This window comes from Myotis yumanensis, unplaced genomic scaffold (genome assembly GCF_028538775.1).
Source record: "Myotis yumanensis isolate MYYU_CA2020_CCGP unplaced genomic scaffold, mMyoYum1.0.hap1 SCAF_2, whole genome shotgun sequence".
In the NCBI taxonomy this organism is placed as follows: Eukaryota; Metazoa; Chordata; class Mammalia; order Chiroptera; family Vespertilionidae; genus Myotis; species Myotis yumanensis.
In genome coordinates this window covers 157,036,667-157,057,572 of record NW_027223753.1, presented here as the reverse complement: position 1 = coordinate 157,057,572, position 20,906 = coordinate 157,036,667, and the positions used below count along the sequence as shown (strand labels likewise).

Below are 20,906 nucleotides of genomic sequence, written 5' to 3'. Positions count from 1 at the left end.
ATCTTTTCCTTTTAATACAATAAACTTTCAAGAAAGGAGAGGAATAAATTCGAGATAGTTTAAATAGTGTTTGAAAGTTAAAGCATCTTGTCATAGAAAGAAGTAGAAGATAGGTAGTCTCTTCATGCTCTCTCAAATTCCTGTGGTCTGTGAGGTGATGTAAGGAAGATCTTTTGAGGAGACAAACCTCTTCATATAACAATTCCAAAGATAGAGATATTTCTTTCTGATGAAGTTATTTGTTTCTCTTATAGAATTTTCATCTCATTGATTACCACTTGGCAGCATTCATCACAGTGATGCTTGCAAGGAGGCTGGTATGGGCCCTCATTTCAGAGGTAACAGTTCATTCACTATATTCTATCACTTATAGCTAGAGTTAGTTACTAGAATGGGTTCAGATTGAAAACATGAAATGTCCAAGTATAATCTAAATATAATTATAAATTTATTTTACTCCAATGTGAATTGTGTTGGTTCTTTTTAAAAGTTTTTCCTATAATATATTTAAGTCAAGTGTGATATAACTCGAAAGAACTGTTAGAAATCTCATTTGTCCAGTAGGAGTTCATTTCTAGCTTCCAAATTCTTCAGTACAATACAGTCTTTCTAATATTTAAAAATATATATATTTTATTGATTTTTTACAGAGAGGAAGGGAGAGGGATAGAGAGTTAGAAACATTGATGAGAGAGAAACATCGATCAGCTGCCTCCTGCACACCCTTTACCGGGGATGTGCCTGCAACTAAGGTATATGCCTTGACCGGAATCGAACCTGGGACCCTTCAGTCCCCAGGCCGTTACTCTATCCAGTGAGCCAAACCGGTTAGGGCTACAGTCTTTCTAATTTTAATAGTTACAGTAAAATTGGATGAATTTTAGATAACTATTGATATGAAGTTTTATGTAAATAAACAATTGTATCTAAAACATTGTTTCAAGTAACATTCACTTGAAATTAGGTTAATGCCATTTGTAGAGTTGCTAGCCAGAAGCATTTGTTTCAGTTAATTAAAATTTGGAATTTAAAAATAACATCCAAATTGGCATAAGAGTAATCTTGAAGAATAGAATCTAAGTTTATTGGTCAGTGGAGGAAAGAATTGGGACATTATTAATGTGATCTTTTTAAAAATTAAAAATTGTTAATAGAATTGGCCATTGTTATAATTTTTTATGTATTTGTAAACCCCAGTGGGGGGAAGGGGATAAATGTGTTTTCTTAAGATTTTTTAATCTTGTGCCCTGTAAATGATTACCCAAAAAAAATTAACTTAGTTAAAGAGGCTAATAATTTTAATCTTGGAGTTCATAATTCAGTGTGAAATTTTGAGTAGTTACTGTAATCACAGATAACCAAGGCAACTTTTTCTTCTAAAACATACATGGGAAGTTTTTGTGTCTATAAGCGCTAATTTTCAGGAACCTTATTTCTACAAACACAAGAGTAAGTGCAGATATTAAATCATGTGAAAATCATTTAAACTAGACTGAAAAATTGGTAGTAGGATTATCTGTTTTTCACAGTGGGAAAGGCAGTTTATAACCTTTTCTTCCAAGTTCTTTATTTAGGTTATGAAAATAGATGTTTACTTTTGGATATGTTGAGAAACTATGTTCTTTTCTTAGAGGAACTCGGTGGAGAGTTATGATTACATCTATTAAAACAGGCAGGGAGTGATTTTGTTTCATCTCTTCAGTTACTTAAAAATGATACTTGTGTATGTCAAATTAGTATGACATCCAATTTTACTGTAACAATTAAAATTAGAAAGACTGTAGCCCTAACCGGTTTGGCTCACTGGATAGAGTATCGGCCTGGGGACTGAAGGGTCCCAGGTTCGATTCCGGTCAAGGCATGTACCTTAGTTGCAGGCACATCCCCGGTAAAGGGTGTGCAGGAGGCAGCTGATCGATGTTTCTCTCTCATACACAAGTAGTGTGTAAACCCTTCCTAACTGGAGATCTACCTTGGAGCTACAAAAATTACAACTTGAAGTACTCTGAAATACTCTATTTTTTCTTTTGCTAATTGCTTCACAATAGTTTTAACAGCTTTTGCGTAAGCTTAGCTGGAGAGTGCATTAGCTGTTTGTTAAAGAACCTGTAATTCTTACTGAGAACAAAATATTTAAGCTAATTTTAAGCAGATTTCTAGTCAGATTTAAATCTGTACCTTAGTGTCCATTTGAAAGGGAATATTAAATAATTATGGTATATCAACATAATGGAATAAATAGCATGCAGCTATTAAAATGATGAAAATGTCGTCACTTACTGACCCATAAGATACTAAGTGAAAAAAGCAAAGTACATAAGACAGGTGAAAAGAGTATATATTGCCTTATATATAAGTAAATTATCTCTAGAAGGACATATAACTAGTAATGGCCTGCCTACTTGGTGACTGAGAGACAAGACCAGTAGGAGGGAAACTTCACTACAAATACTGTTAAACATTTTGTATTTTGAGCAATGTGAATTGAATATTTTATCTATTCAGAAGTTTAAGAGCTATATAGTGATTCTCTTTCTAAAATACTTAAATTTGATGGATAATACCCCTCTTAAATCATCTTTCCTTCCTTCTATTAAAATATGTTTGCCTTTTGTTTTGCTTATATCACAGAAAGGACCCCTACTCTGAGAAAGACCAATCATTTTTAAGGAGAGGCTGGAGGTAATTAATTCAGAAAGCTAAACACTGTTCTGGGAGGAATACCTCTCCAACTAGATAGACTGTTCATTCACCTCCACGCCCACCCTACTTCTCTGCTTGCTCCACAAGACCAAAAGTTATTTACTGTTCTTTCACCAACCTGAGCAACTCTCTTTTTAAAAAGTTGTTTTTCTACATAGAAGAATAGTACATTTTATTGAAGAAAACTTGGAAAACACTAAAATATTAAGCAGAACATTTAAAACGATTACAATGCCATTATTAAGAGAACCACATTTTGATATATTTCCTTCTAATTTTTATATGCATATAGAGAATATATATATATATATATATATATATATATATATATATATATATGTATGTATGTATTTGGGGGGGCATTATCTGTATATTGTGCGGCTATTTGAGACATTATCTGTATATAGTTTTAAATCCTGTATTTCTAACAACATAGTATAAGGAATATTTTCTACTTCTTACTTGACTAATTCTTGCTTATTCTTTAGATCTCAGCTGAAATGTTACTTCCTCAGGTAGCCTTCCCTAGGTTAGGGTCTCCTGTTATTTGTTCTCCATAGCAGCCTACTCTTTTCCTATAGCACTACTTGTCACAACTGTAAAAATAATTACTTCTGTAAATGTGAATTTAATACGTGTCTGTTTTGGTTGATCAGCCTCATGCAGAGGTCTTGGTTACCACTGTGTCCCAGGACCTGGTATATCTGAAATAGCCAAAAATTATATCTGAGCTCTGCTGTTCTGGTGACATTGGGCAGAGGAGCCTTTTTTTTTTTAAATTGTAAACTTTTGAGAAAGGAGGCAGCGGAGTAATTCCAGTGGCTTAAATATCTTCCCTAGGCTTTGAAACATGGGGTACGTTGGCATGAGGTGTATCAGAGGAGTTACATACAGCTATTTACCCTGCTCTGGCTGAGAACAGCTGGAGACTTTCTTACAGTTTGAGATGTGAGCAGTTCATTATGGTATTAATTCAACTGTTTCTTTGCATTTGTAAGGAACTATGTAAATAGTATATATTGCATATATATTATATATGCTATGTAGTGTGTTGGGTAAAATAAGAAATGGGTATGTAATAGAAATCTGAAAATCTCCTTATCCCCTCCCATATGTTATTGAACCCAGATAATTTTTTCCCCCATTTCTGGGTTTTGATTCTGCTGTTTTAGAGGTTATAGGAATCGACCATTTTCTCCTACATTTTGCTCATTCTCTTCTTCCTAGTCCACTTTGAAAGAAAATGGCATTGCAGAGCTTCATGTTTAGACTAGTATGTTTCTTACTATAGTTAATCAGTTTTAAAGATTTGGGATTAAAGAAAAATGTTTGAACAGCTGTGATATAAGGTGATTATGCCTTGTTTCCATGTTTACAAAAGTCAGAAAAGAAACTTTTGTTTATATAGGAATTTGTCAAAGAAGATAGTTTTTGAAGCTTCAGTAATTTATTAAGCATTATTTAGGAAACAGAATGGGGGAAGGAGTCAAAGAAAAATGGAAACTTACTACTGTTGAGGTAATTATAATCTAGTCTGGAGTCAGATAAATTAATATCTTTATGTACATAGAAGTTCCTTGGTGGGTTATTAAAATACAGGTTCCTTGACTTGTGGTTTTGGTCCCTATATCTGATGAGGGAAGTCAATAGGAATTAGCATGTTCAGTAAGCAACCCAAGTGATTCTGATGAATATAGTTCATGGACCGTACTTTGGGAAATCCCAATGTAAATAAATTAGATACTATTATAAGAACTTAAAGAAGGTCTCTATGAGACACTATGGGAACAGTTAACTGCCTGGAGATGTCTTAATCTTCAAGAATGAGGAAGATAGGTGTGGTGGTACAGTTTTTCTTCTTTTCCCTTTTCTCTCTCTCTCTCTCTCTCTCTCTCTCTCTCTCTTTCTGGCACAGTTTAACTTCCACTAAATCTACCAAGTTCTTATTTGAGTCACATTGTTTTTGTATAAGGTGATTTATAAAATGTTCCTTTTGGTGCTTCCAAACTTGTAGGCCACTAAGGCGGGTGCAGCATCTATGATTCACTACATGGTTCTGATATCAGCTCGCTTGGTGCTGCTCACTTTGTGTGGATGGGTGCTTTGTTGGACGCTCGTCAATCTCTTCCGAAGCCATTCAGTCCTCAATCTCCTTTTCCTTGGCTACCCGTGAGTACTCCAGTTTTTCCATTTTATTAGTAAGTCTTTTAAGAAATGATTTGGAGATGACAGTATATAAAGAGAGTATAAAAGAGAGAAAAATGAAATTCTTCAAATATAAACCAGGAAATACTGGAAAAATCAGTGAGTAGGGTGACTTTATAATTTATTTTCTAACCTGGGATACAATTAGATATAAACTAGGACTGCCCCAGGAAGCCTGAGGAGTATAGCTCTCTGACCAATAAGAATATGTTTTAATTTACTCTGTTCACCAAATAAAGTACTGGCTATATTGGCATAAGTGATGACTAATGTTAGTTGAATAAACTGGCTAAAGCAGTCTTACCATTTTGGTCAAATTACTTTGAACTTGGGGTTCATGTTACAATGTATGCCATATTGAAGCCCTATAAGCTTATGTACTTTTTTTGACCAACATCTTATTATAAAACAAAATGTCAGCATATGCATATCAATAACTAGAGTTTGATATTTGGTTACAGTCTTTTTTTTTTTTTAAGTAGAATTCATATACAATAAAATTCACAAATCTTATGTACATTTACGAGCTTTAATAAATACCTGTGTAGCCCTAACTGGTTTGGCTCAGTGGATAGAGCGTTGGCCTGTGGACTGAAGGGTCCCGGGTTTGACTCGGGTCAAGGGCATGTACCTTGGCTATGGGCACATCCCCAGTAGGGGGTGTGCAGGAGGCAGCTGATCGATGTTTCTCTCTCATCCATGTTTCTAACTCTCTATCCCTCTCCCTTCCTCTCTGTAAAAAAACAATAAAATATATTTTTATAAACAAATAAATACCTGTGTAATTCAAACTACTATCCCAATATAGAACATCATTACTCTGAAGGTTCCTTTATTCCAATCAAGCCCTACCCCCTGGTTCTCAGAGGCATCCATTGTTTTGATTTATTTCTACTAAAGATTAGTTTGCCTGTTCTGAATTTCATATAAAAGGAATCATACAGTATGTACACTTTTGTGTAAGGTATCTTTTACTCAGCATATTGTTTTTCAGATTCATCCATGTGATTTTATGTGTCAGTAATATTTCATTGTGTGAATATACCACAGTTTGTTTATTTTCCTATTTTTGGATGCCTGGGTTGTTTCCAGTTTGGGATTCTTATTAAAAATAAAACTGTTATGCACATTCTTATACAAGTCTTTTTTCTAAAGATATATTTTCATTCTCTTGGGAGAAATTTCTAGGTGTGGCATTGCTAGGCCATCAGATAAGATTATATTAAGTTTTATAAGAACCTACCAGACCTTTTCTCAAAGAAGTTGTATCATTTTATCCTCCTACCAATTTTTACTAGTAAGAGTTCTGGTTGCTCCACATTTTTGTCAACATTGATATTTTCTGTTTTTTAAAATTTTTGCCTTTAAGAAGGGTGTATAATGGTATCTTATTATGCTTATTAAACTAACTACTTTGCATAATACTAGCTAATACTTTCTTCATTGGATGTTAGTAGATAGCAAACATTTATTGAGCTCTTTTTATATGCTAAATGCTAGGGTAAGTGTTTATAAACATCACCTCATGAAAACATCACAGTAACTCAGGAGGTAGTGTATTAAGTCTGCTGTAACAGATTCAAAATATCACTAGCTTAAAAAGCTTAGAAATGTGTTCCTCTCTGCTGTACAGTATGTGTGTAAGTGATCTTGGATAGCTGTGGCAGCTCCATGGTGTCTAAGGCTTCTGCTATCTTTAGTAAGTCAGGTGTATCTCAACTAAAAATTCTGTTGCTATAAAGAACGGGAGAACAGTAGCTGTTGGCAGACAATTAGCAGTCTTTGCCAAAGGTAAAGACAGATTAAGAGATTTAAAAACTTACCCCTGGTCAGACAGTTAGTGAGAAAGTCTCAGGTCTTTTTTATTCCAGAGCCCTTGTTAACCATTACATTCTCTGTATTCAGTAGTTCAAAGTGTGGTTCCTAGAACAGCAACATCAACATCTCCTGGAAGTTTGCTAGAAATAGAAATTCTCAGAATCTACCCCAAATCTACTGAAACAGAAACTCTAGAACAGTGGTTCTCAACCTGTGGGTTGCGACACCTTTGGGGGTCGAATGACCCTTTCACAGGGGTCACCTAAGACCATATATAATTACATATTGTTTTTGTGATTAATCACTATGCTTTAATTATGTTCAATTTTTAACAATGAAAATACATCCTGCATATCAGATATTTACATTACGATTCATAACAGTAGCAAAATTATAGTTATGAAGTAGCAACAAAAATAATTTTATGGTTGGGGGTCACCACAACATGAGGAACTGTATTAAAGGGTCGCAACATTAGGAAGGTTGAGAATCACTGCTCTGGAAAGTAGGCCAAGCAATTTGTCTTTTAACATGACCTCCAGATTATTCTGATACTTGTTCAAGTTTAAGAATCATTGCTTTATACCATTTATGGGTCTTAAGTGTAAGCATGAATTTATATGGGTAGTCACATAGTATAAAATCAAGGCATAATCAGATTGTGCGGGCAAGGATGGCAAGAAGGGGCTTTGTATTGATTGCACTGTGAGTAGGTCTAATCATATTGTGTAAACAATTATAAATCTGTTTCTATATGTCTAGATTAACATTGTAGGTGCTTTGAGTTGAAAACAGATAATTATTGTATTTACCAACAACAGCTGGTTGAATCCGTTAGAACAGTGGTTCTCAACCTTCTGGCCCTTTGTTAGAACAGTTCCTCATGTTGTGACCCAACCATAAAATTGTTTTCGTTGCTACTTCATAACTGTAATGTTGCTACTGTTATGAATCGTAATGTAAATATCTGATATGCAGGATGGTCTTAGGCGACCCCTGTGGAAGGGTCGTTTGACCGCCAAAGGGGTCGAGACCCACAGGTTGAGAACCACTGGGTTAGAAGATTAACTATATCTGATTTGAAAGGCTAATTATGAGTATATCAAGGAATACTTTGTTCAAGTTTAATAGGATTACCATTATCAAAATGGCTAGCACGCCTTTTCATTTCAATTTAGGTATATAAAGAAGCTCCCTTATTCTTGAAAGCTCTCCACACCCCTGTAAAACAATGAAATAGTCTTGTAATTTAAACAAATTTTAGGTTGAAATATATTTACCTTCTTTACTTTTCAAAAGTTGTATAACTTTTATCTAACTTCAGTTTAAAAATTAAGTATGAGAAATTTAAAATACTAGGCAGTGGCATTAACTACATCTTTATTGTTTGTTTATAGGTTAAAAAAGAAAGGGATTATTTTCTGCCTCTAAAATAAAAAATGTGATTCTCAAATCGCTTCTCAGTTTACGATAAGTTAGTCCAAAGACTTACAGTTTTAGCGCATACATTTATCTTGAATCTGTCCCCTCTTGTTAATCTCTGCTATTACATTCTAAACTTCCACCTAGTCTTCTGATAACCCATTTTCCCCTCCTCTACTCCATTTTTCATTGTAGCTAGAATGATTTTCAAAATGGAAGTTGAATCATTTTATTAACCCTCTTTAAAAGTTCTTTAATGAATAATTTCCTTTATCTCACAGAGTGCTCCCTGGTCTAAGCCTTTGATGCTAAATTTCCACTTTCTTTCTATCCTGTATCAGTTGTCTATTGCCACATAATGCTGTAACAAACCACAAAACCAAGGTAGCATGCTACAATATGTATTTACTCTGCATGTGCTGGGGTCAGCTGGAAGTCAGGAGGCTTTCCTGATCTTAGCTAGTATTAGTCACATGTAGGATTGACTGGCTGTCTGTATAGGTAATTAGACAACTCAGCTCGGAACTGGGGAACCTGATTGGCCCTGATTGCTGGCCAGGCCTAGGGACCCTACCTGTGCATGAATTCCATGCACCAGGCCTCTGGTTACTTAATAAGGACTTAGGGACGTATTTTAAAAAAATTTTAAGGAACCAAACTTTGGAATAACTATAAGAAGTTATGAAAAAGATTCAGTTCTTTAACCAAGTAATTCTGCTTGTAGAAATTTATCATATTTGTGGAATTTTTAAATTATTTTACCAAATAGTTACTGAGTGCCTAGTATGATTCAGCCACAACTCTAGGCATCAAGGATACAGCAGTGGATTAAGCAGACTAAAATCTCTGGTTCATGGAGTTTACATTGTAGTGAAAGAAATATAGATGAAAGCGGAAAAAAACCCACCAAATAATAAACATGTAAAATATATGGAGTGGTAAGTTCTATGGAGAAAAATAACCTGGCAAGGGGAATTAGGAGTGCCTGTGGGAGTGGGTGGGTGATGTAGTGGAGAGGCAGGGAACTCCTGAGTAGGAAAGAAAACTATGTGAAGGGCAAGCTATTCAAAAATTACCAGATGTGCACAAAGATCTGTGTAGAAAAGTGCTTATCCCATTGATATTTATGGTAGTGGGAAATAAGAAACAGCATAGGTTTCCAGAAAGAGAGAAATGGATAAATTATAGTACAATTCTATGAAAATACTATAGTGTCTTTAAAAATTGTTACAGAAAAGTACTTAATGGCAGAAAATGCTCAATACACCCAAAGTTAAAACAGCAGGATATAAAAGTTCATACTGTATGATGCTAAACATAGAAAAAAGTATAAAGTCTGTGCACCTAATTATAAAAATGATTATTTTTAGGTGATTAATATTTTGTCATTCTGATTTTCTGTAGTTTTCTTTTATCTACAATGAATATACATTGCCTTTGTGGGAAGAAATGAGTTAAAGAGCTTCCCAAATAATGAATTTTTCATCAGCAAAATTTCCGATATATTATGTTCACTCTGGTGGATCATAACTGTTTTAGTAACATAGTTATGAGATCTATGTCAGGTGGCATCTGTGGCCTTATTTTCATGTTCACCTTTTTCTGCAGGTTTGGTGTTTATGTTCCTCTCTGCTGTTTCCACCAAGATAGTAGAGCTCATCTTCTTCTCACAGACTATAACTACGTGGTTCAGCACCAGGCAGTAGAGGAAAGTGCCTCAACTGTGGGTGGCTTGGCCAAATCCAAAGACTTCCTCTCCTTATTGCTGGAGTCTCTCAAAGAACAATTTAATAATGCCACACCCATCCCCACCCACAGCTGCCCTTTATCTCCAGACCTCATTCGAAATGAAGTAGAATGTCTGAAAGCAGATTTCAACCACAGAATCAAGGAAGTTCTCTTCAACTCCCTCTTCAGTGCCTACTATGTTGCATTTCTCCCCCTGTGTTTTGTGAAGGTAAGTGGTTATATGTGCTTCCTCGATTTGTGTGTGAATGACATAAACTGGGTATTTCTTATTTAATCCCCCTTTTCTCTGTCTCCCCCTTGGCAGCCTGGATGGTGGAGTTCGGCTGCATCTGGAGTGCACTAATACCGCTCCTGGTTGGCGGATAGGTATTTCCATATATGTGATGCACCCGTGGTGGCCCCTTCTTTTTTTCTCCCCCCCCCCTTTTTTTAAAGTTTTTTTCCTTTCAGTTTCCCGGGAGAATAAAACTTGTACTTATAATAGTATTAGTATATAGTAGTTTAAAAGAGGACCAAGGTTCAATAAAATTTAGCCTACTGTGTTTGATCTTAACATGGTTATTAGGAGTTTCTTTGATTTTAATCTAACCTCTATCTAAACTTCAATTTACTTCAGTAGAAAAGAAAAATGGTCTGGATGTCACTGGGCCCAAAATCCTTTGGCACATTTTAGTGCCTTTCCTTCACTTGTTGAGAAGCACATCTGCAGCCGGAGTGGTCATTCTCAGAGAGCTCTCACTTCTTCCAGAAAGGAAGCACTTAAGATACAATTGCCTCTCCCTCCCAGCCCTAACTCACACAGTCAGAAAGTCAGGTTGAAGGATTTTGGAGGAGCCTGCTCTTGAACTTTCTGCACGGACAGCAGACAACCAATGCATGTGTGACTCAGTGTGGCATTTGTCTGCAGGGCATATGTACACACACCCATCTCTGCCTTCTCGTTCACTGGTACATGGGTCATTTCTCTCTCTTCTAATCTCTTCCAGAGTACCCAGTACTATGACATGCGCTGGTCGTGCGAGCACCTCATTATGGTATGGATCAATGCTTTTGTCATGCTTACCACACAGCTGCTGCCATCCAAATACTGCGATTTGCTACATAAATCAGCTGCTCATCTGGGCAAGTGGCAGAAGCTTGAACATGGGTCCTACAGCAATGCTCCACAGCACATGTGAGTAGGCCAGAGGGTAAAACCATATAACACCTTTCTACATGCTGCTGGTCATGTTTATTTGCTTTGTATGTCATTCTTGTTCTTGGCTTTGAACATTTAATTTTTAGTTTTTGTCTACATGGATGCTTGTCATCACTCTAAACTGAGCACAGGGGACATTAACTCATTTCCACCACCATCCTTAGTCCCTTCTTAAATGCCTCCTACCTTTGAACTGCCCAATCACTCTAGAGTGTCTAATTTGTTTCCCAAGCTATAATCTTGGAGTTTTCTTTCAGTCTTAACCCTTTGCCCAAATTCAGAGTCATGATATATTTTTAATTCTCTTTAAAAGACTATAAGATCATCTTTTCATCTTCATTGCCACAGCAAAACAGGTGCTAGCTAATCATCTCACGCTTAGGTAGCTGGAATTTCCTTCTCTCATCTTTTCTTTCTAATAAATGCAAGTTTGTATTTTTTCTGTACTTTTAATTTTTTTCTTTCCAAACTTGCTAATGAATATTTCCCTACTTTTCCAGTATTTAATGAAAACTGCCTCCAATTGATTTCTCTCTGAGTATTCTTTTCATTATGTCCCCTTGTCAGTCATTTCTCTGCATGGTTCCTCTGACCCAAAATGGCTAACTTTATAACCCTTTGTTCTCTCACTAATGAGCCTTCATCATGCCTTTCTCTCAGATCTGGACCATCTTCATCTTCCTCCCTTTTTATAATTTGAACATTTCACAATTTCATCACCTAGAAATTCTTCCCTAATTAAGTGGGACAGATTGAGGTGACCTTCCCTTCCCCTCCCCCCTTCACAGTCCTCCCTTCAATTATCTGCCTTGATGTCTGATACAGATTAGCACAGGCCTTCAAGCCCAGGAACTGAAAGAGATTGGGCCAGGCTGAGAGAAACCCGACTGTGGGCAAAGGACAAATTTCAATAAAAATTGAAAATACAATCCACAGTACTAGTACTGTACATCTTCAGGCTCCTGATGGCACATGGCCATGAGGTGTATCGTCACTTTAATGCTGGTAAGTGTGAGCAAGGCTGACGGAACATTTTCTGAACTGGGAAAGCTTCAGGGTGCTAGAATTTTTTTTAACATATCTAAAATGCTGTCCCAGTTCTTCTCTTAGGAAACTAACTTTTCCAAAATCAGGAAGACATGAATTAACTTAGTTTTTTTTAAAAAGCTTAACCTGAAAATTCCCATCCCCACCCCAACTCCATTACATTGGTGCTGGAAAGAATGAAGCTTCTTCCATAATTTCTTTTTCCTAGAGAAACCTCTATAAAAATAAACCAAGAAAGCAGTAACAAGAGAAGTCTGTGTCTATACCTTGTGTGTCTCTGTGTTCTTCTATCTAGCTTCTTGCATATGTGAAGTGTTCCAAGTATGTAATAAACTGATTTTCTATGTAGCTCTTTGGGTTATAATTCTGCAGTACATGTCATGCTAACTTGACAACCTGTTAATTTCTCCACTCCTGTTATAGCCATCCACTTTCTCGTCTTGTTTGTTCCCTCTAGCATTTCCACCAGTAGACTCTGCTCACATGGGATTCAGATGACAATCCACTTGCTTACATTTGATTTTCTGGCTCTTAGATGCCTTACTTACACATTTATTTTTGCTTGTCTCCTAAGCCTCTTAGTCCTTTGCCACTGAGCAAGCTGTATCACTTTGCAGCTTCTCTCTGCTGTGTAGCAATGAAGTTATAATAACAAATCCTTTTTAACTCCTTCCAGTTTGACCATGGGAAACTGTTTTTTCAGAATTCAGGCAGATGAAGCCTGAAATACTTAATTTCTTCCATAGATGTATAGCTGGCTTGCCAGACACTACCTTATCTGTAATTGCCAGTATGCTAACATTGCATTTCTTTCTCCCTTAGTTGGTCAGAAAACACAATATGGCCTCAAGGGGTGCTGGTGCGACATAGCAGATGCTTATATAGAGCCATGGGGCCCTACAACGTGGCAGTGCCTTCCGATGTGTCCCATGCCCGCTTTTATGCAAGTACCGCTTATTTCTTTTCAAACATAAGCTTAGGGGTAAGTTTAGGAGGCCTGTGTGTGTGTAGCTCATACTAGGGAATTAGTACATGGTAATTATTGCTTCTATAATAATGGCCATTGTCCTTTGGAACTGTCTTCTGAAAGGCAGCTTCAAGGTCAAATACCATTATCCCAGCTTCAACTTGTTTCCCTAGTTACATTAGAATTTGTTGAGTCTAGTAGTATTACTTGATATGAGTAGACAGTTACTTAAGACTTGCCTTTTTCATCTTATAATTTTTATTTGTAATAGTTTGATTTAATGGTATCCTAATTATATTGTATCTGTGTATCCTTAAGCAATATTTAATATAGTAATGTAATGGGATGGGTTTTGTTTTTCTGTTTTTGTTTTTTTATCTGTGATATGTATCATCTCCTTAAAATACCTTGACTTCCCTTTGGAAAGTCAGACAAATGCCATGATCTGAAGCCTAACTTTTTTCTGCATTAAAAGGGAAAAAGGCTTAAAAGTTAAAAAGGAAAAAGCAATAGACATCCACTAAACACAGCTTCTCTTCCATTTGAATTTATGCCTTGGGTTATGTTCTTGATCTTTCAGTTTTCCAGAAGTTCTGGCTCTAGGGGACAGAAGTGTTTACTTATCTGAGAAAGGCCAGATGACCAATGAGAATGGGGAAAGAAGGTGCATGCAGGGACCGTTCTTAATAAAAATGCCCATAGTGCAGTGCATTACCTTTAAATGGAGATCATATTCTAAAAAATAATTGGAGACCATTGTTTTGAGATACCTGTATTCTTTTCTCCCTTCCTGCTGTGCTTCTTGTGAGGGTACATGGCCTTTCTAGTTCTGCAGGTGTTTGCTACTAAGGGCCTTGCAATTAAATATGTGGACTTGAATCAGGGCAGGATGTTTGTAAATACCAGGAAGGGTGGGGCAGGGTGGAGGTTGGGAGGAGCATGCGGAAGGTGAAAGACCCTTGAGTGAGCAAACTATAAGCATCTCCTTCTGACCTCCTGTGGGATTGCCTTAGGATGGAGGAGTGGACTTAAGTCACACTGCATAAGCATTTGGTTTCTGTGCAGAGTATTTAATTCAGCCAGCTGAATCCCAGAGGCCATTAATTCTGTTGGCCCTCGCTGTCCCCTGGAAACCTACAATAACCAGATGTTGTATTAGAATTTTCTGGTTGAAAAATAAGTATTTTCCTTGCTAGCACTGGACAGCTGGAGAATTGGCTGGAATCCAAAGGAGTTTTAGGAATGTTAATTTATTACTGATTGTGCATGACCAAACAGGTAAATCAGTGCTTCTCAAAGTGGTCCTTGGGCCACTTGCATATGTCACCTGGCTCACCCTTTAAGACCAGTGACGGAGGCTGCAGCCTCAGCCTTCTGAGTCAGAATCTCTGAAGGATCCCAGGAATTTGCAGCATTTACATGTTTGGAAATGATTCTCAGGCACACTGACATTTGAGAAAACTCATTTAAAATGTGCCTGTGACCTATAGCTGTTAAAACTTAAAGCCTGTACTCACCTTTTTCACTCATTCAGTTTATAGCTTACTAGCACATTTAATTATAATTGTTATAATTGCCATACAATCTGAAATTGACTGAGTCCATTAAGAATATTAATTCTGAGCCAATTTTTATACAGGATACTTCTGGATATCATGTAAAAAACCCAGGTTAAACATTTTCTTTCTTCCAAAAGCTGAGAAGCTGGCTATCTTTTAGAGCTATCATGATAATTTGGCTTGATTCTCAGATTTGAGATCTAAATTAGTTCTTTTAGATGTGATATATTACCATATAGCAATTTGCTACCTGTAACTTCTGTGTTTCTATTCATTAATGCATTTTTATAAGTAAACCAGGATTTAGTCTCTGAGAGTGAAGAATTTGGTTGAAGTGAAAAAATTGAGCCCTGTTTTTAGCCAAAATCTATTTATGACTAATTTTTCCTTTCTTCCTCATTGTCCTGTGTTTCTGCATTCTTCTTCTTGATATCCAGAAAAACAAAACAGAACACTAGAAATAAGTGGTGTAGAGGATTTGAGTCAGTGACCATGGTGGGTAAAAAAAAATCTTAAAGATAAATTAATAAATTATTGTATTGATATTTCAATTTGTCTTGGACTAGCCCACAAACTCACATTGAATTTTAAATGGTTATGTCTTAAATGGTTATATAAGTACCTACATAATATCCTCAGTTTTTGCCTCTTGACTTGCTAAGTCTAAAATATTTCCCATTTGGTCCTTTATCTAGCTCCTATCTTAGGTAAATATACTTTTGGTTATCTCAAAATATATACCTAAAATATAATCTAAGAAAAATCTTCAGAGGCAGAGTTCTTTTAGGTATAATCCCTCTTTGTATCTCAGGGGTATCGAAATAAAATTTATTTCATCAATAAATTTTGAGCAAAAAGGAAAAGGTTTGGGTCTCTACCGTAAGAAATAGCCTGGTTGACACTTAGTAAGCAGATCCATTTTTATGGCATAGAGGAACCTAGAAATATGAGATTATTTTAGGAAAAGTGAGAACAATTATAGTCTATCTCTATGAAATAACATTTTCTTTTTAAATTTCCTTACAGTTCCTGTTTCATCGTCCATTAAGGCTGTTGAATCTGCTTATCCTCATTGAGGGCAGTGTCGTCTTCTACCAGCTCTATTCCTTACTGCGGTCGGAGAAGTGGAACCACACGCTTTCCATGGCTCTCATCCTCTTCTGCAACTACTATGTTCTATTTAAGCTTCTCCGGGACAGAATCGTATTAGGCAGGGCATACTCCTATCCACTCAACAGTTATGAACTGAAGGCAAACTAAGCTGCCTCTCAACAATGAGGGAGAACTCAGATAAAAATATTTTTCATACGTTCTATTTTTTTTCTTGCGATTTTTATAAATATTTAAGATATTTTATATTTTGTATACTATTATGTTTCGAAAGTGGGAAGGGTAAGGGATATTAAATGTATCCATAAACAAGGTGATGTGATCTTTCATGTGTTAGTACATTTGAATAATATACACCTGAGAGGTGTGCCTCTCCAGTAAAGAAATTGATTTGTTTGTATGGCTTCAGAATAACTCATTCATTTATGAACACATGTCATATATCTCTTGACATCATACTTTGCAGTGTTCACTTTTCTTTCAATCCTTCTAGTTATCTTTAGTCTTCAGTCGGCCTTATTGCTACAGAAAGGGAGATCAGTGGAGTTGCCTGCCAACACCCATTCTTTCTTCAGTTGGCTAATAGAGTTAGAATGTGCGGGGGAAAGAGTAGGTTGTACATAGTCCTGAGTGGGATTCTCTTTGTTGCCTACTGGGAGGAAGCATTTTGGAGATAGAAACTCAGTGATCTCTTCTGCCCTATACCATTTAAATATACTTTTGAATAAGCTACTGTCCTAAATCTCAGGATATTGCTGTCGTCTTCCCTGTTCTTTTATTTCTTTTGCCTCTAAAGATTATCTTTTTGTTTTTAGCTATTTGAAATAATACTTTTTAAGACAGAAAGTCTTTAAGACTGGCCAGATCAGTGGGAGAGATGAGTGCACGTGCCATGTGGGCTGGAGTGTGGGCAGGTTGAAAACAGGTACCTGGGAGAATGGGCAAGTCCTCTGCTAAATAGTCATAGACACAGTTTAGCAGCAGCCTATGCACGGTGGCATGTTTGAAGTTATGAGTGGAAGTAATAATTTGGTCTGTGCCCAAAATGTGTATGTTTAATTTCACACCCGGAACATTCATGTTTGTGAGCATTAACCCTTTTCAGTCCATGTTCTTGAGATGTAATATACTTGGTCAATTGATGTCACCAGTCATCCAAACTTCTGAGGCCTTGTCTGAGAGCCTCAGTATATTCTTATATTTCTGTTCTCGGTTGGGTTTTTTTACTTTGTGAAGCTGGTGAAACACAATATGAAGTAAGAAGATCAATCATGTAATTCATCAACTTGCTCTGAAAACAATTCTTGCAGAATTCCTAGCAGGTTTTTTAGCAAAGGCAGCATTGTGAGTAGTAGGTGTGTATACAGCTACCCACGGTGACTGCTATGTTTAAATGAATAATTTTTGCCTTAAATATTTTGCCTCATATACTTTTTTTTTTTAAAGTAAAACTTTTTGGCATTCAGTCTGAGTCTATTTGGCCATTCCAAAAAATATGTATTGCCTTTGCTGATTTGGTTCAGTGGATAGAGTGTTGGCTCATGGACTGAAGGGTCCCAGGTTCGATTCCAGCCAAGGGCACGTATCTAGGTTGCAGGCTGGATCCTGGGTGAGCAGGAGGCAACCAATTGATGTGTCTCTCTCATATTGATGTTTTTCCCTGTCTCTCCCCCTCCCTTCCACTCTCTCTGAAAAGCAATGGGAAAAATACCCTTAGGTGAGGTTTAACAAGAAAACAAAACAAAAAAATCTTTATTGACCACTAGGCACTATATTAGGCATTGGAGGACATAGTCTTGTGAATAAGAACTGCAAAACCCTACCCTCATAGTTTACAATATGGGGATTAGGGGGTACGGATGTAAATGGTGCCATAAACAAATTTATAATGTCTCCTGGTAGTAGTGTGGTCAAGAGAAGATAAATCAGGGCAAGAAAATAGGAAGTAAAATGAATAGCATTGCTAGAAGGCATCTCTGAGATGATTTTTGAGCAAAGACTAGAAGCAAGACTGAGCCATGTAAGTAGCTTTGGGGAGAATTCCATGTTATAGTAACAGCAAGGGCAGTGCCCTGAGGTGGGAACAATTTTGGCATATTGGGGAAATAGTAAGATAACCAGTGTATTGTATTTTTATGTGAAGTGGTTCAGCCTAACTATGGTGGTTCTTGGGGTGGGAGAGGGTGGGAAAGCTGTCATCTTTCCTTAGAATCTTAAAGATATGCTTCTTTTGACAAACATTTTGATGAGATTACTTGACAGCTAAAAGCAAAATGGGTGGCCTGCACATAAGGATGTCTCATCAAAACAGTCCCAAGTTGGCTCTTTCATTAAAAAGTAGCCCAGATGAACTGATTAGAGATCATAGACTAGTCTTGTAAGCTGACAGCATTCCCCCTTCTAGTTTGACCTGTCTTGGCCATATCCTAAAGGAGCAGCACAGGAGAACCAGATGCCAGGTTGACTAAACAAATGAAAGAATGTAAGACAGAAAAATTAAACCCTTCAGTTCATCATGCTCCGGCTCATTTCAGCTGTCCTTTGTAGGTATCACATTCTGATAGGGAGAGAAAAATTACCAGTTACCTGTGTGACCTGTGATTTACAGATCATGTGAAAGAAAGAATACCATCTTGCTTAGTGATAGGAGGAGGTACATGCCCATTAAAGAAGGCCCCCCCTTTTTTAGGTAATTGTTTATATGTTGGGAAAGTAAATGGTGTGTTAGAAAAAAAAGGATCAATTGGGTGAACTTGGGATACAGGGAAAGGAAAAGATGCTTGACCAGTTTTAGTTATCTGGTTGGCTCAAGGTGGGTAAATGTTTCAGAGGTGGGTCATTCAAGGCATGAGCATGGTGAAAATGTTCTTCAATATTCTGTTTACTCTGGTTCCATATTGTATTCCCTAAGCTTCCTTCCCTCCGCTCCCTATCAATCACCACCACCTCACCACCCATTTCTGTTTACTGAGTATCTATGCCAGACACTGTGGGTGCCAGAGAGAGTGATGTTAAGAGTTTAACTAATAGAAGGCAAACAAGTCAATAATTGTAACACAAAGGTGTTCAGTAAAGGAAATATATGCAAGATACAGAGGAGAGGCAGAAAAGAGGGTGAGCAGCCTCTTTGGAAGGCTTTTTTGCAGCAGTAACATGGTGCATTTTGGGGGAGGACTAGATGATTGCCACATGGGTGAGGAAGGTGGGGTTCATGCAGTGAGAGCAGGATATACAAAAAGTCGAGGCATGAGTTTGCACTTGGTTTTTAAATAACGAGTTCAATAATGTGGGAGAGGTAGGCAAGGAATAGAGAAGGACTTGAATTCCACATTAAGGGGTTTGTAGATTGCAGGTTCTCAAAGGGGTGATCCTTGGATATGGCATCAGACTTTCTAAGGCAACATCTTGAGGGTGAAGCCCAATAATACACACCTTTCACACGTAATTTTTTAAAAATTTTGTTAAAATTTCTTATATTAAAAAACGCCATGAACTTTCTATGTAGAACAAAATTCTGGTTTTACCAATAATTAAAGAAAAAAGAGCAAGGGAGAGAAAGAAACTGTTACAGTGTAATTCAGATCATTTTAAAAAGTAAAATCAAGTGCAATTTTGTTTACACATGGTATATATTAAAGATTTTTCTATTTCAGATGTACTTTAGAGAAAAATATTAGCTTAACTCGGCATCTGCTGTTGTGACACATCCCATTGCTGGCAATGTGGTACACACACAGGTGATTTTTAAGCAGATAGGTCTGGGAACTTTTTGTAGGCAAAAGACAGCTAATGAAAGATTTTAAGCTGAGAAATTATAACCCAGCGGATTCTCAGGTCAAGGGTTCTGAAAGAGTTATCCACCAGCAGCATCGGCATCATCTAACCGGGAACTTGTTAGAAACGGAAAATTTTGAGCCCTACCCCAAACCTACTGAGTCAGAAAGCTCTCAGTGGAGCCCGCAGGTCTGGTTTAAGATAGTCTGAAGGTGATTTTGAAGAGAACCGCTTATCCTTGGTTAGACAACTTTGGCAGCAATATGTAGGATAGGTCTGGAAAATGGAGGGATGTGAAATGGAGACTCACAGCAGAGACCAATTAGCCAACCATTTAAAAAAATCCATGCAAGAGAGAGTGGAAGGTGGGGTGCCACCACTGTGGGTGATAGAAAAAGCCACGGGCATGTAGAAGCTGATGCAGGGAAAATATGTGGAGTGAAAAGAGAAGGAAGGGCAGAATTCTGGTGAATAACAAGAAGAGGAAACTTTCAAATGAACAAGAGTAAGAAAATGAAAGTCCAAGAGGTGAACTAGAATTTCAAGAAAAGGAATGATCAGTATCAAATATACTAGAAAACTGACTTGGATTTGTTATTAGATCATTGGTTACTTTAGTAAGAGAAATTTTAATGGAGCAAAGGGAGTGGAGGTTAGGCAGCATTTGGTCCAAAGCAGAGAATGGGAATGAAGTGATGACTTGGAAAGAAGGTTCTTTAGAGCCCTTGGGAAGAGGAATAGCACCTTCTCTGAGCTAGAAGGGAACTTAGGTATACACATATGGATAAGGGAAATGGCTGCGGAGGGGGAAGAAACGCCTGATAGTTTAAACCTATGGTGAAGTAAGAAGCAATTATCAATTTGGGGGTGAGGGGATCCATGTGGGAGAGGATTGGAATAGTGGAATAGCCTTTGTGAGTTTTGGGAACGTGGCCACTGGTGAGGTGGTGAACCATAAATTTCCAAAGGCTCTCCTTTCATAGTTTTATGAACTCTGGTCTAAAAGACACAGTAAAAGAGTAGAGAAGATAGATGGTAAGGTTCCTATTCTAGATTGGAGGTTTGCCAAGTAGGCATAGCTAAAGGATTAGTCCAGGGAGTTAATGGTGCTGGTGAGAATAGTTGAGATGATGCACCTTGGGGTCTCAAAAGGCTAGGGAAGGCAGTATGGTGGGGTTATTGTCTGTCAGAAAGAGTAGGGGTGAGCCAGGCATTACTAATCTTGAGCAAGTAGGAGGGAAAAAAGGAGCAAGGATAAGAAAGGTCCTGCGAATGGAATAAGGATAGGACCATAGCGTTCTGGGTTGTAAAATGACCTGATGTGTAACTGGGTGAAATGGCCAAAAATGAGAAG

General features: G+C 37.2%; 1 protein-coding gene across 2 annotated transcripts in view; it reads left to right on the top strand.

The window, feature by feature from the left end:
- Positions 1-16,174, top strand: part of TMEM39A (transmembrane protein 39A) — a 34,757-nt gene extending 18,583 nt beyond the window's left edge. Inside the window, exons 4-9 of one of the 2 annotated variants that reach the window (XM_070406249.1) lie at positions 255-338; positions 4,718-4,872; positions 9,757-10,105; positions 10,968-11,071; positions 12,965-13,085; positions 15,695-16,174. In XM_070406249.1, the coding sequence (XP_070262350.1) occupies positions 255-338; positions 4,718-4,872; positions 9,757-10,105; positions 10,968-11,071; positions 12,965-13,085; positions 15,695-15,928 (1,047 nt within the window). In that variant the 3' untranslated portion in view covers positions 15,929-16,174. Of the gene's footprint in view, positions 1-254; positions 339-4,717; positions 4,873-9,756; positions 10,106-10,883; positions 11,072-12,964; positions 13,086-15,694 lie in introns of both variants that reach the window. The other variant, XM_070406248.1, reaches the window with a different exon arrangement.
- The last annotated feature ends 4,732 nt before the right edge of the window (positions 16,175-20,906 follow it).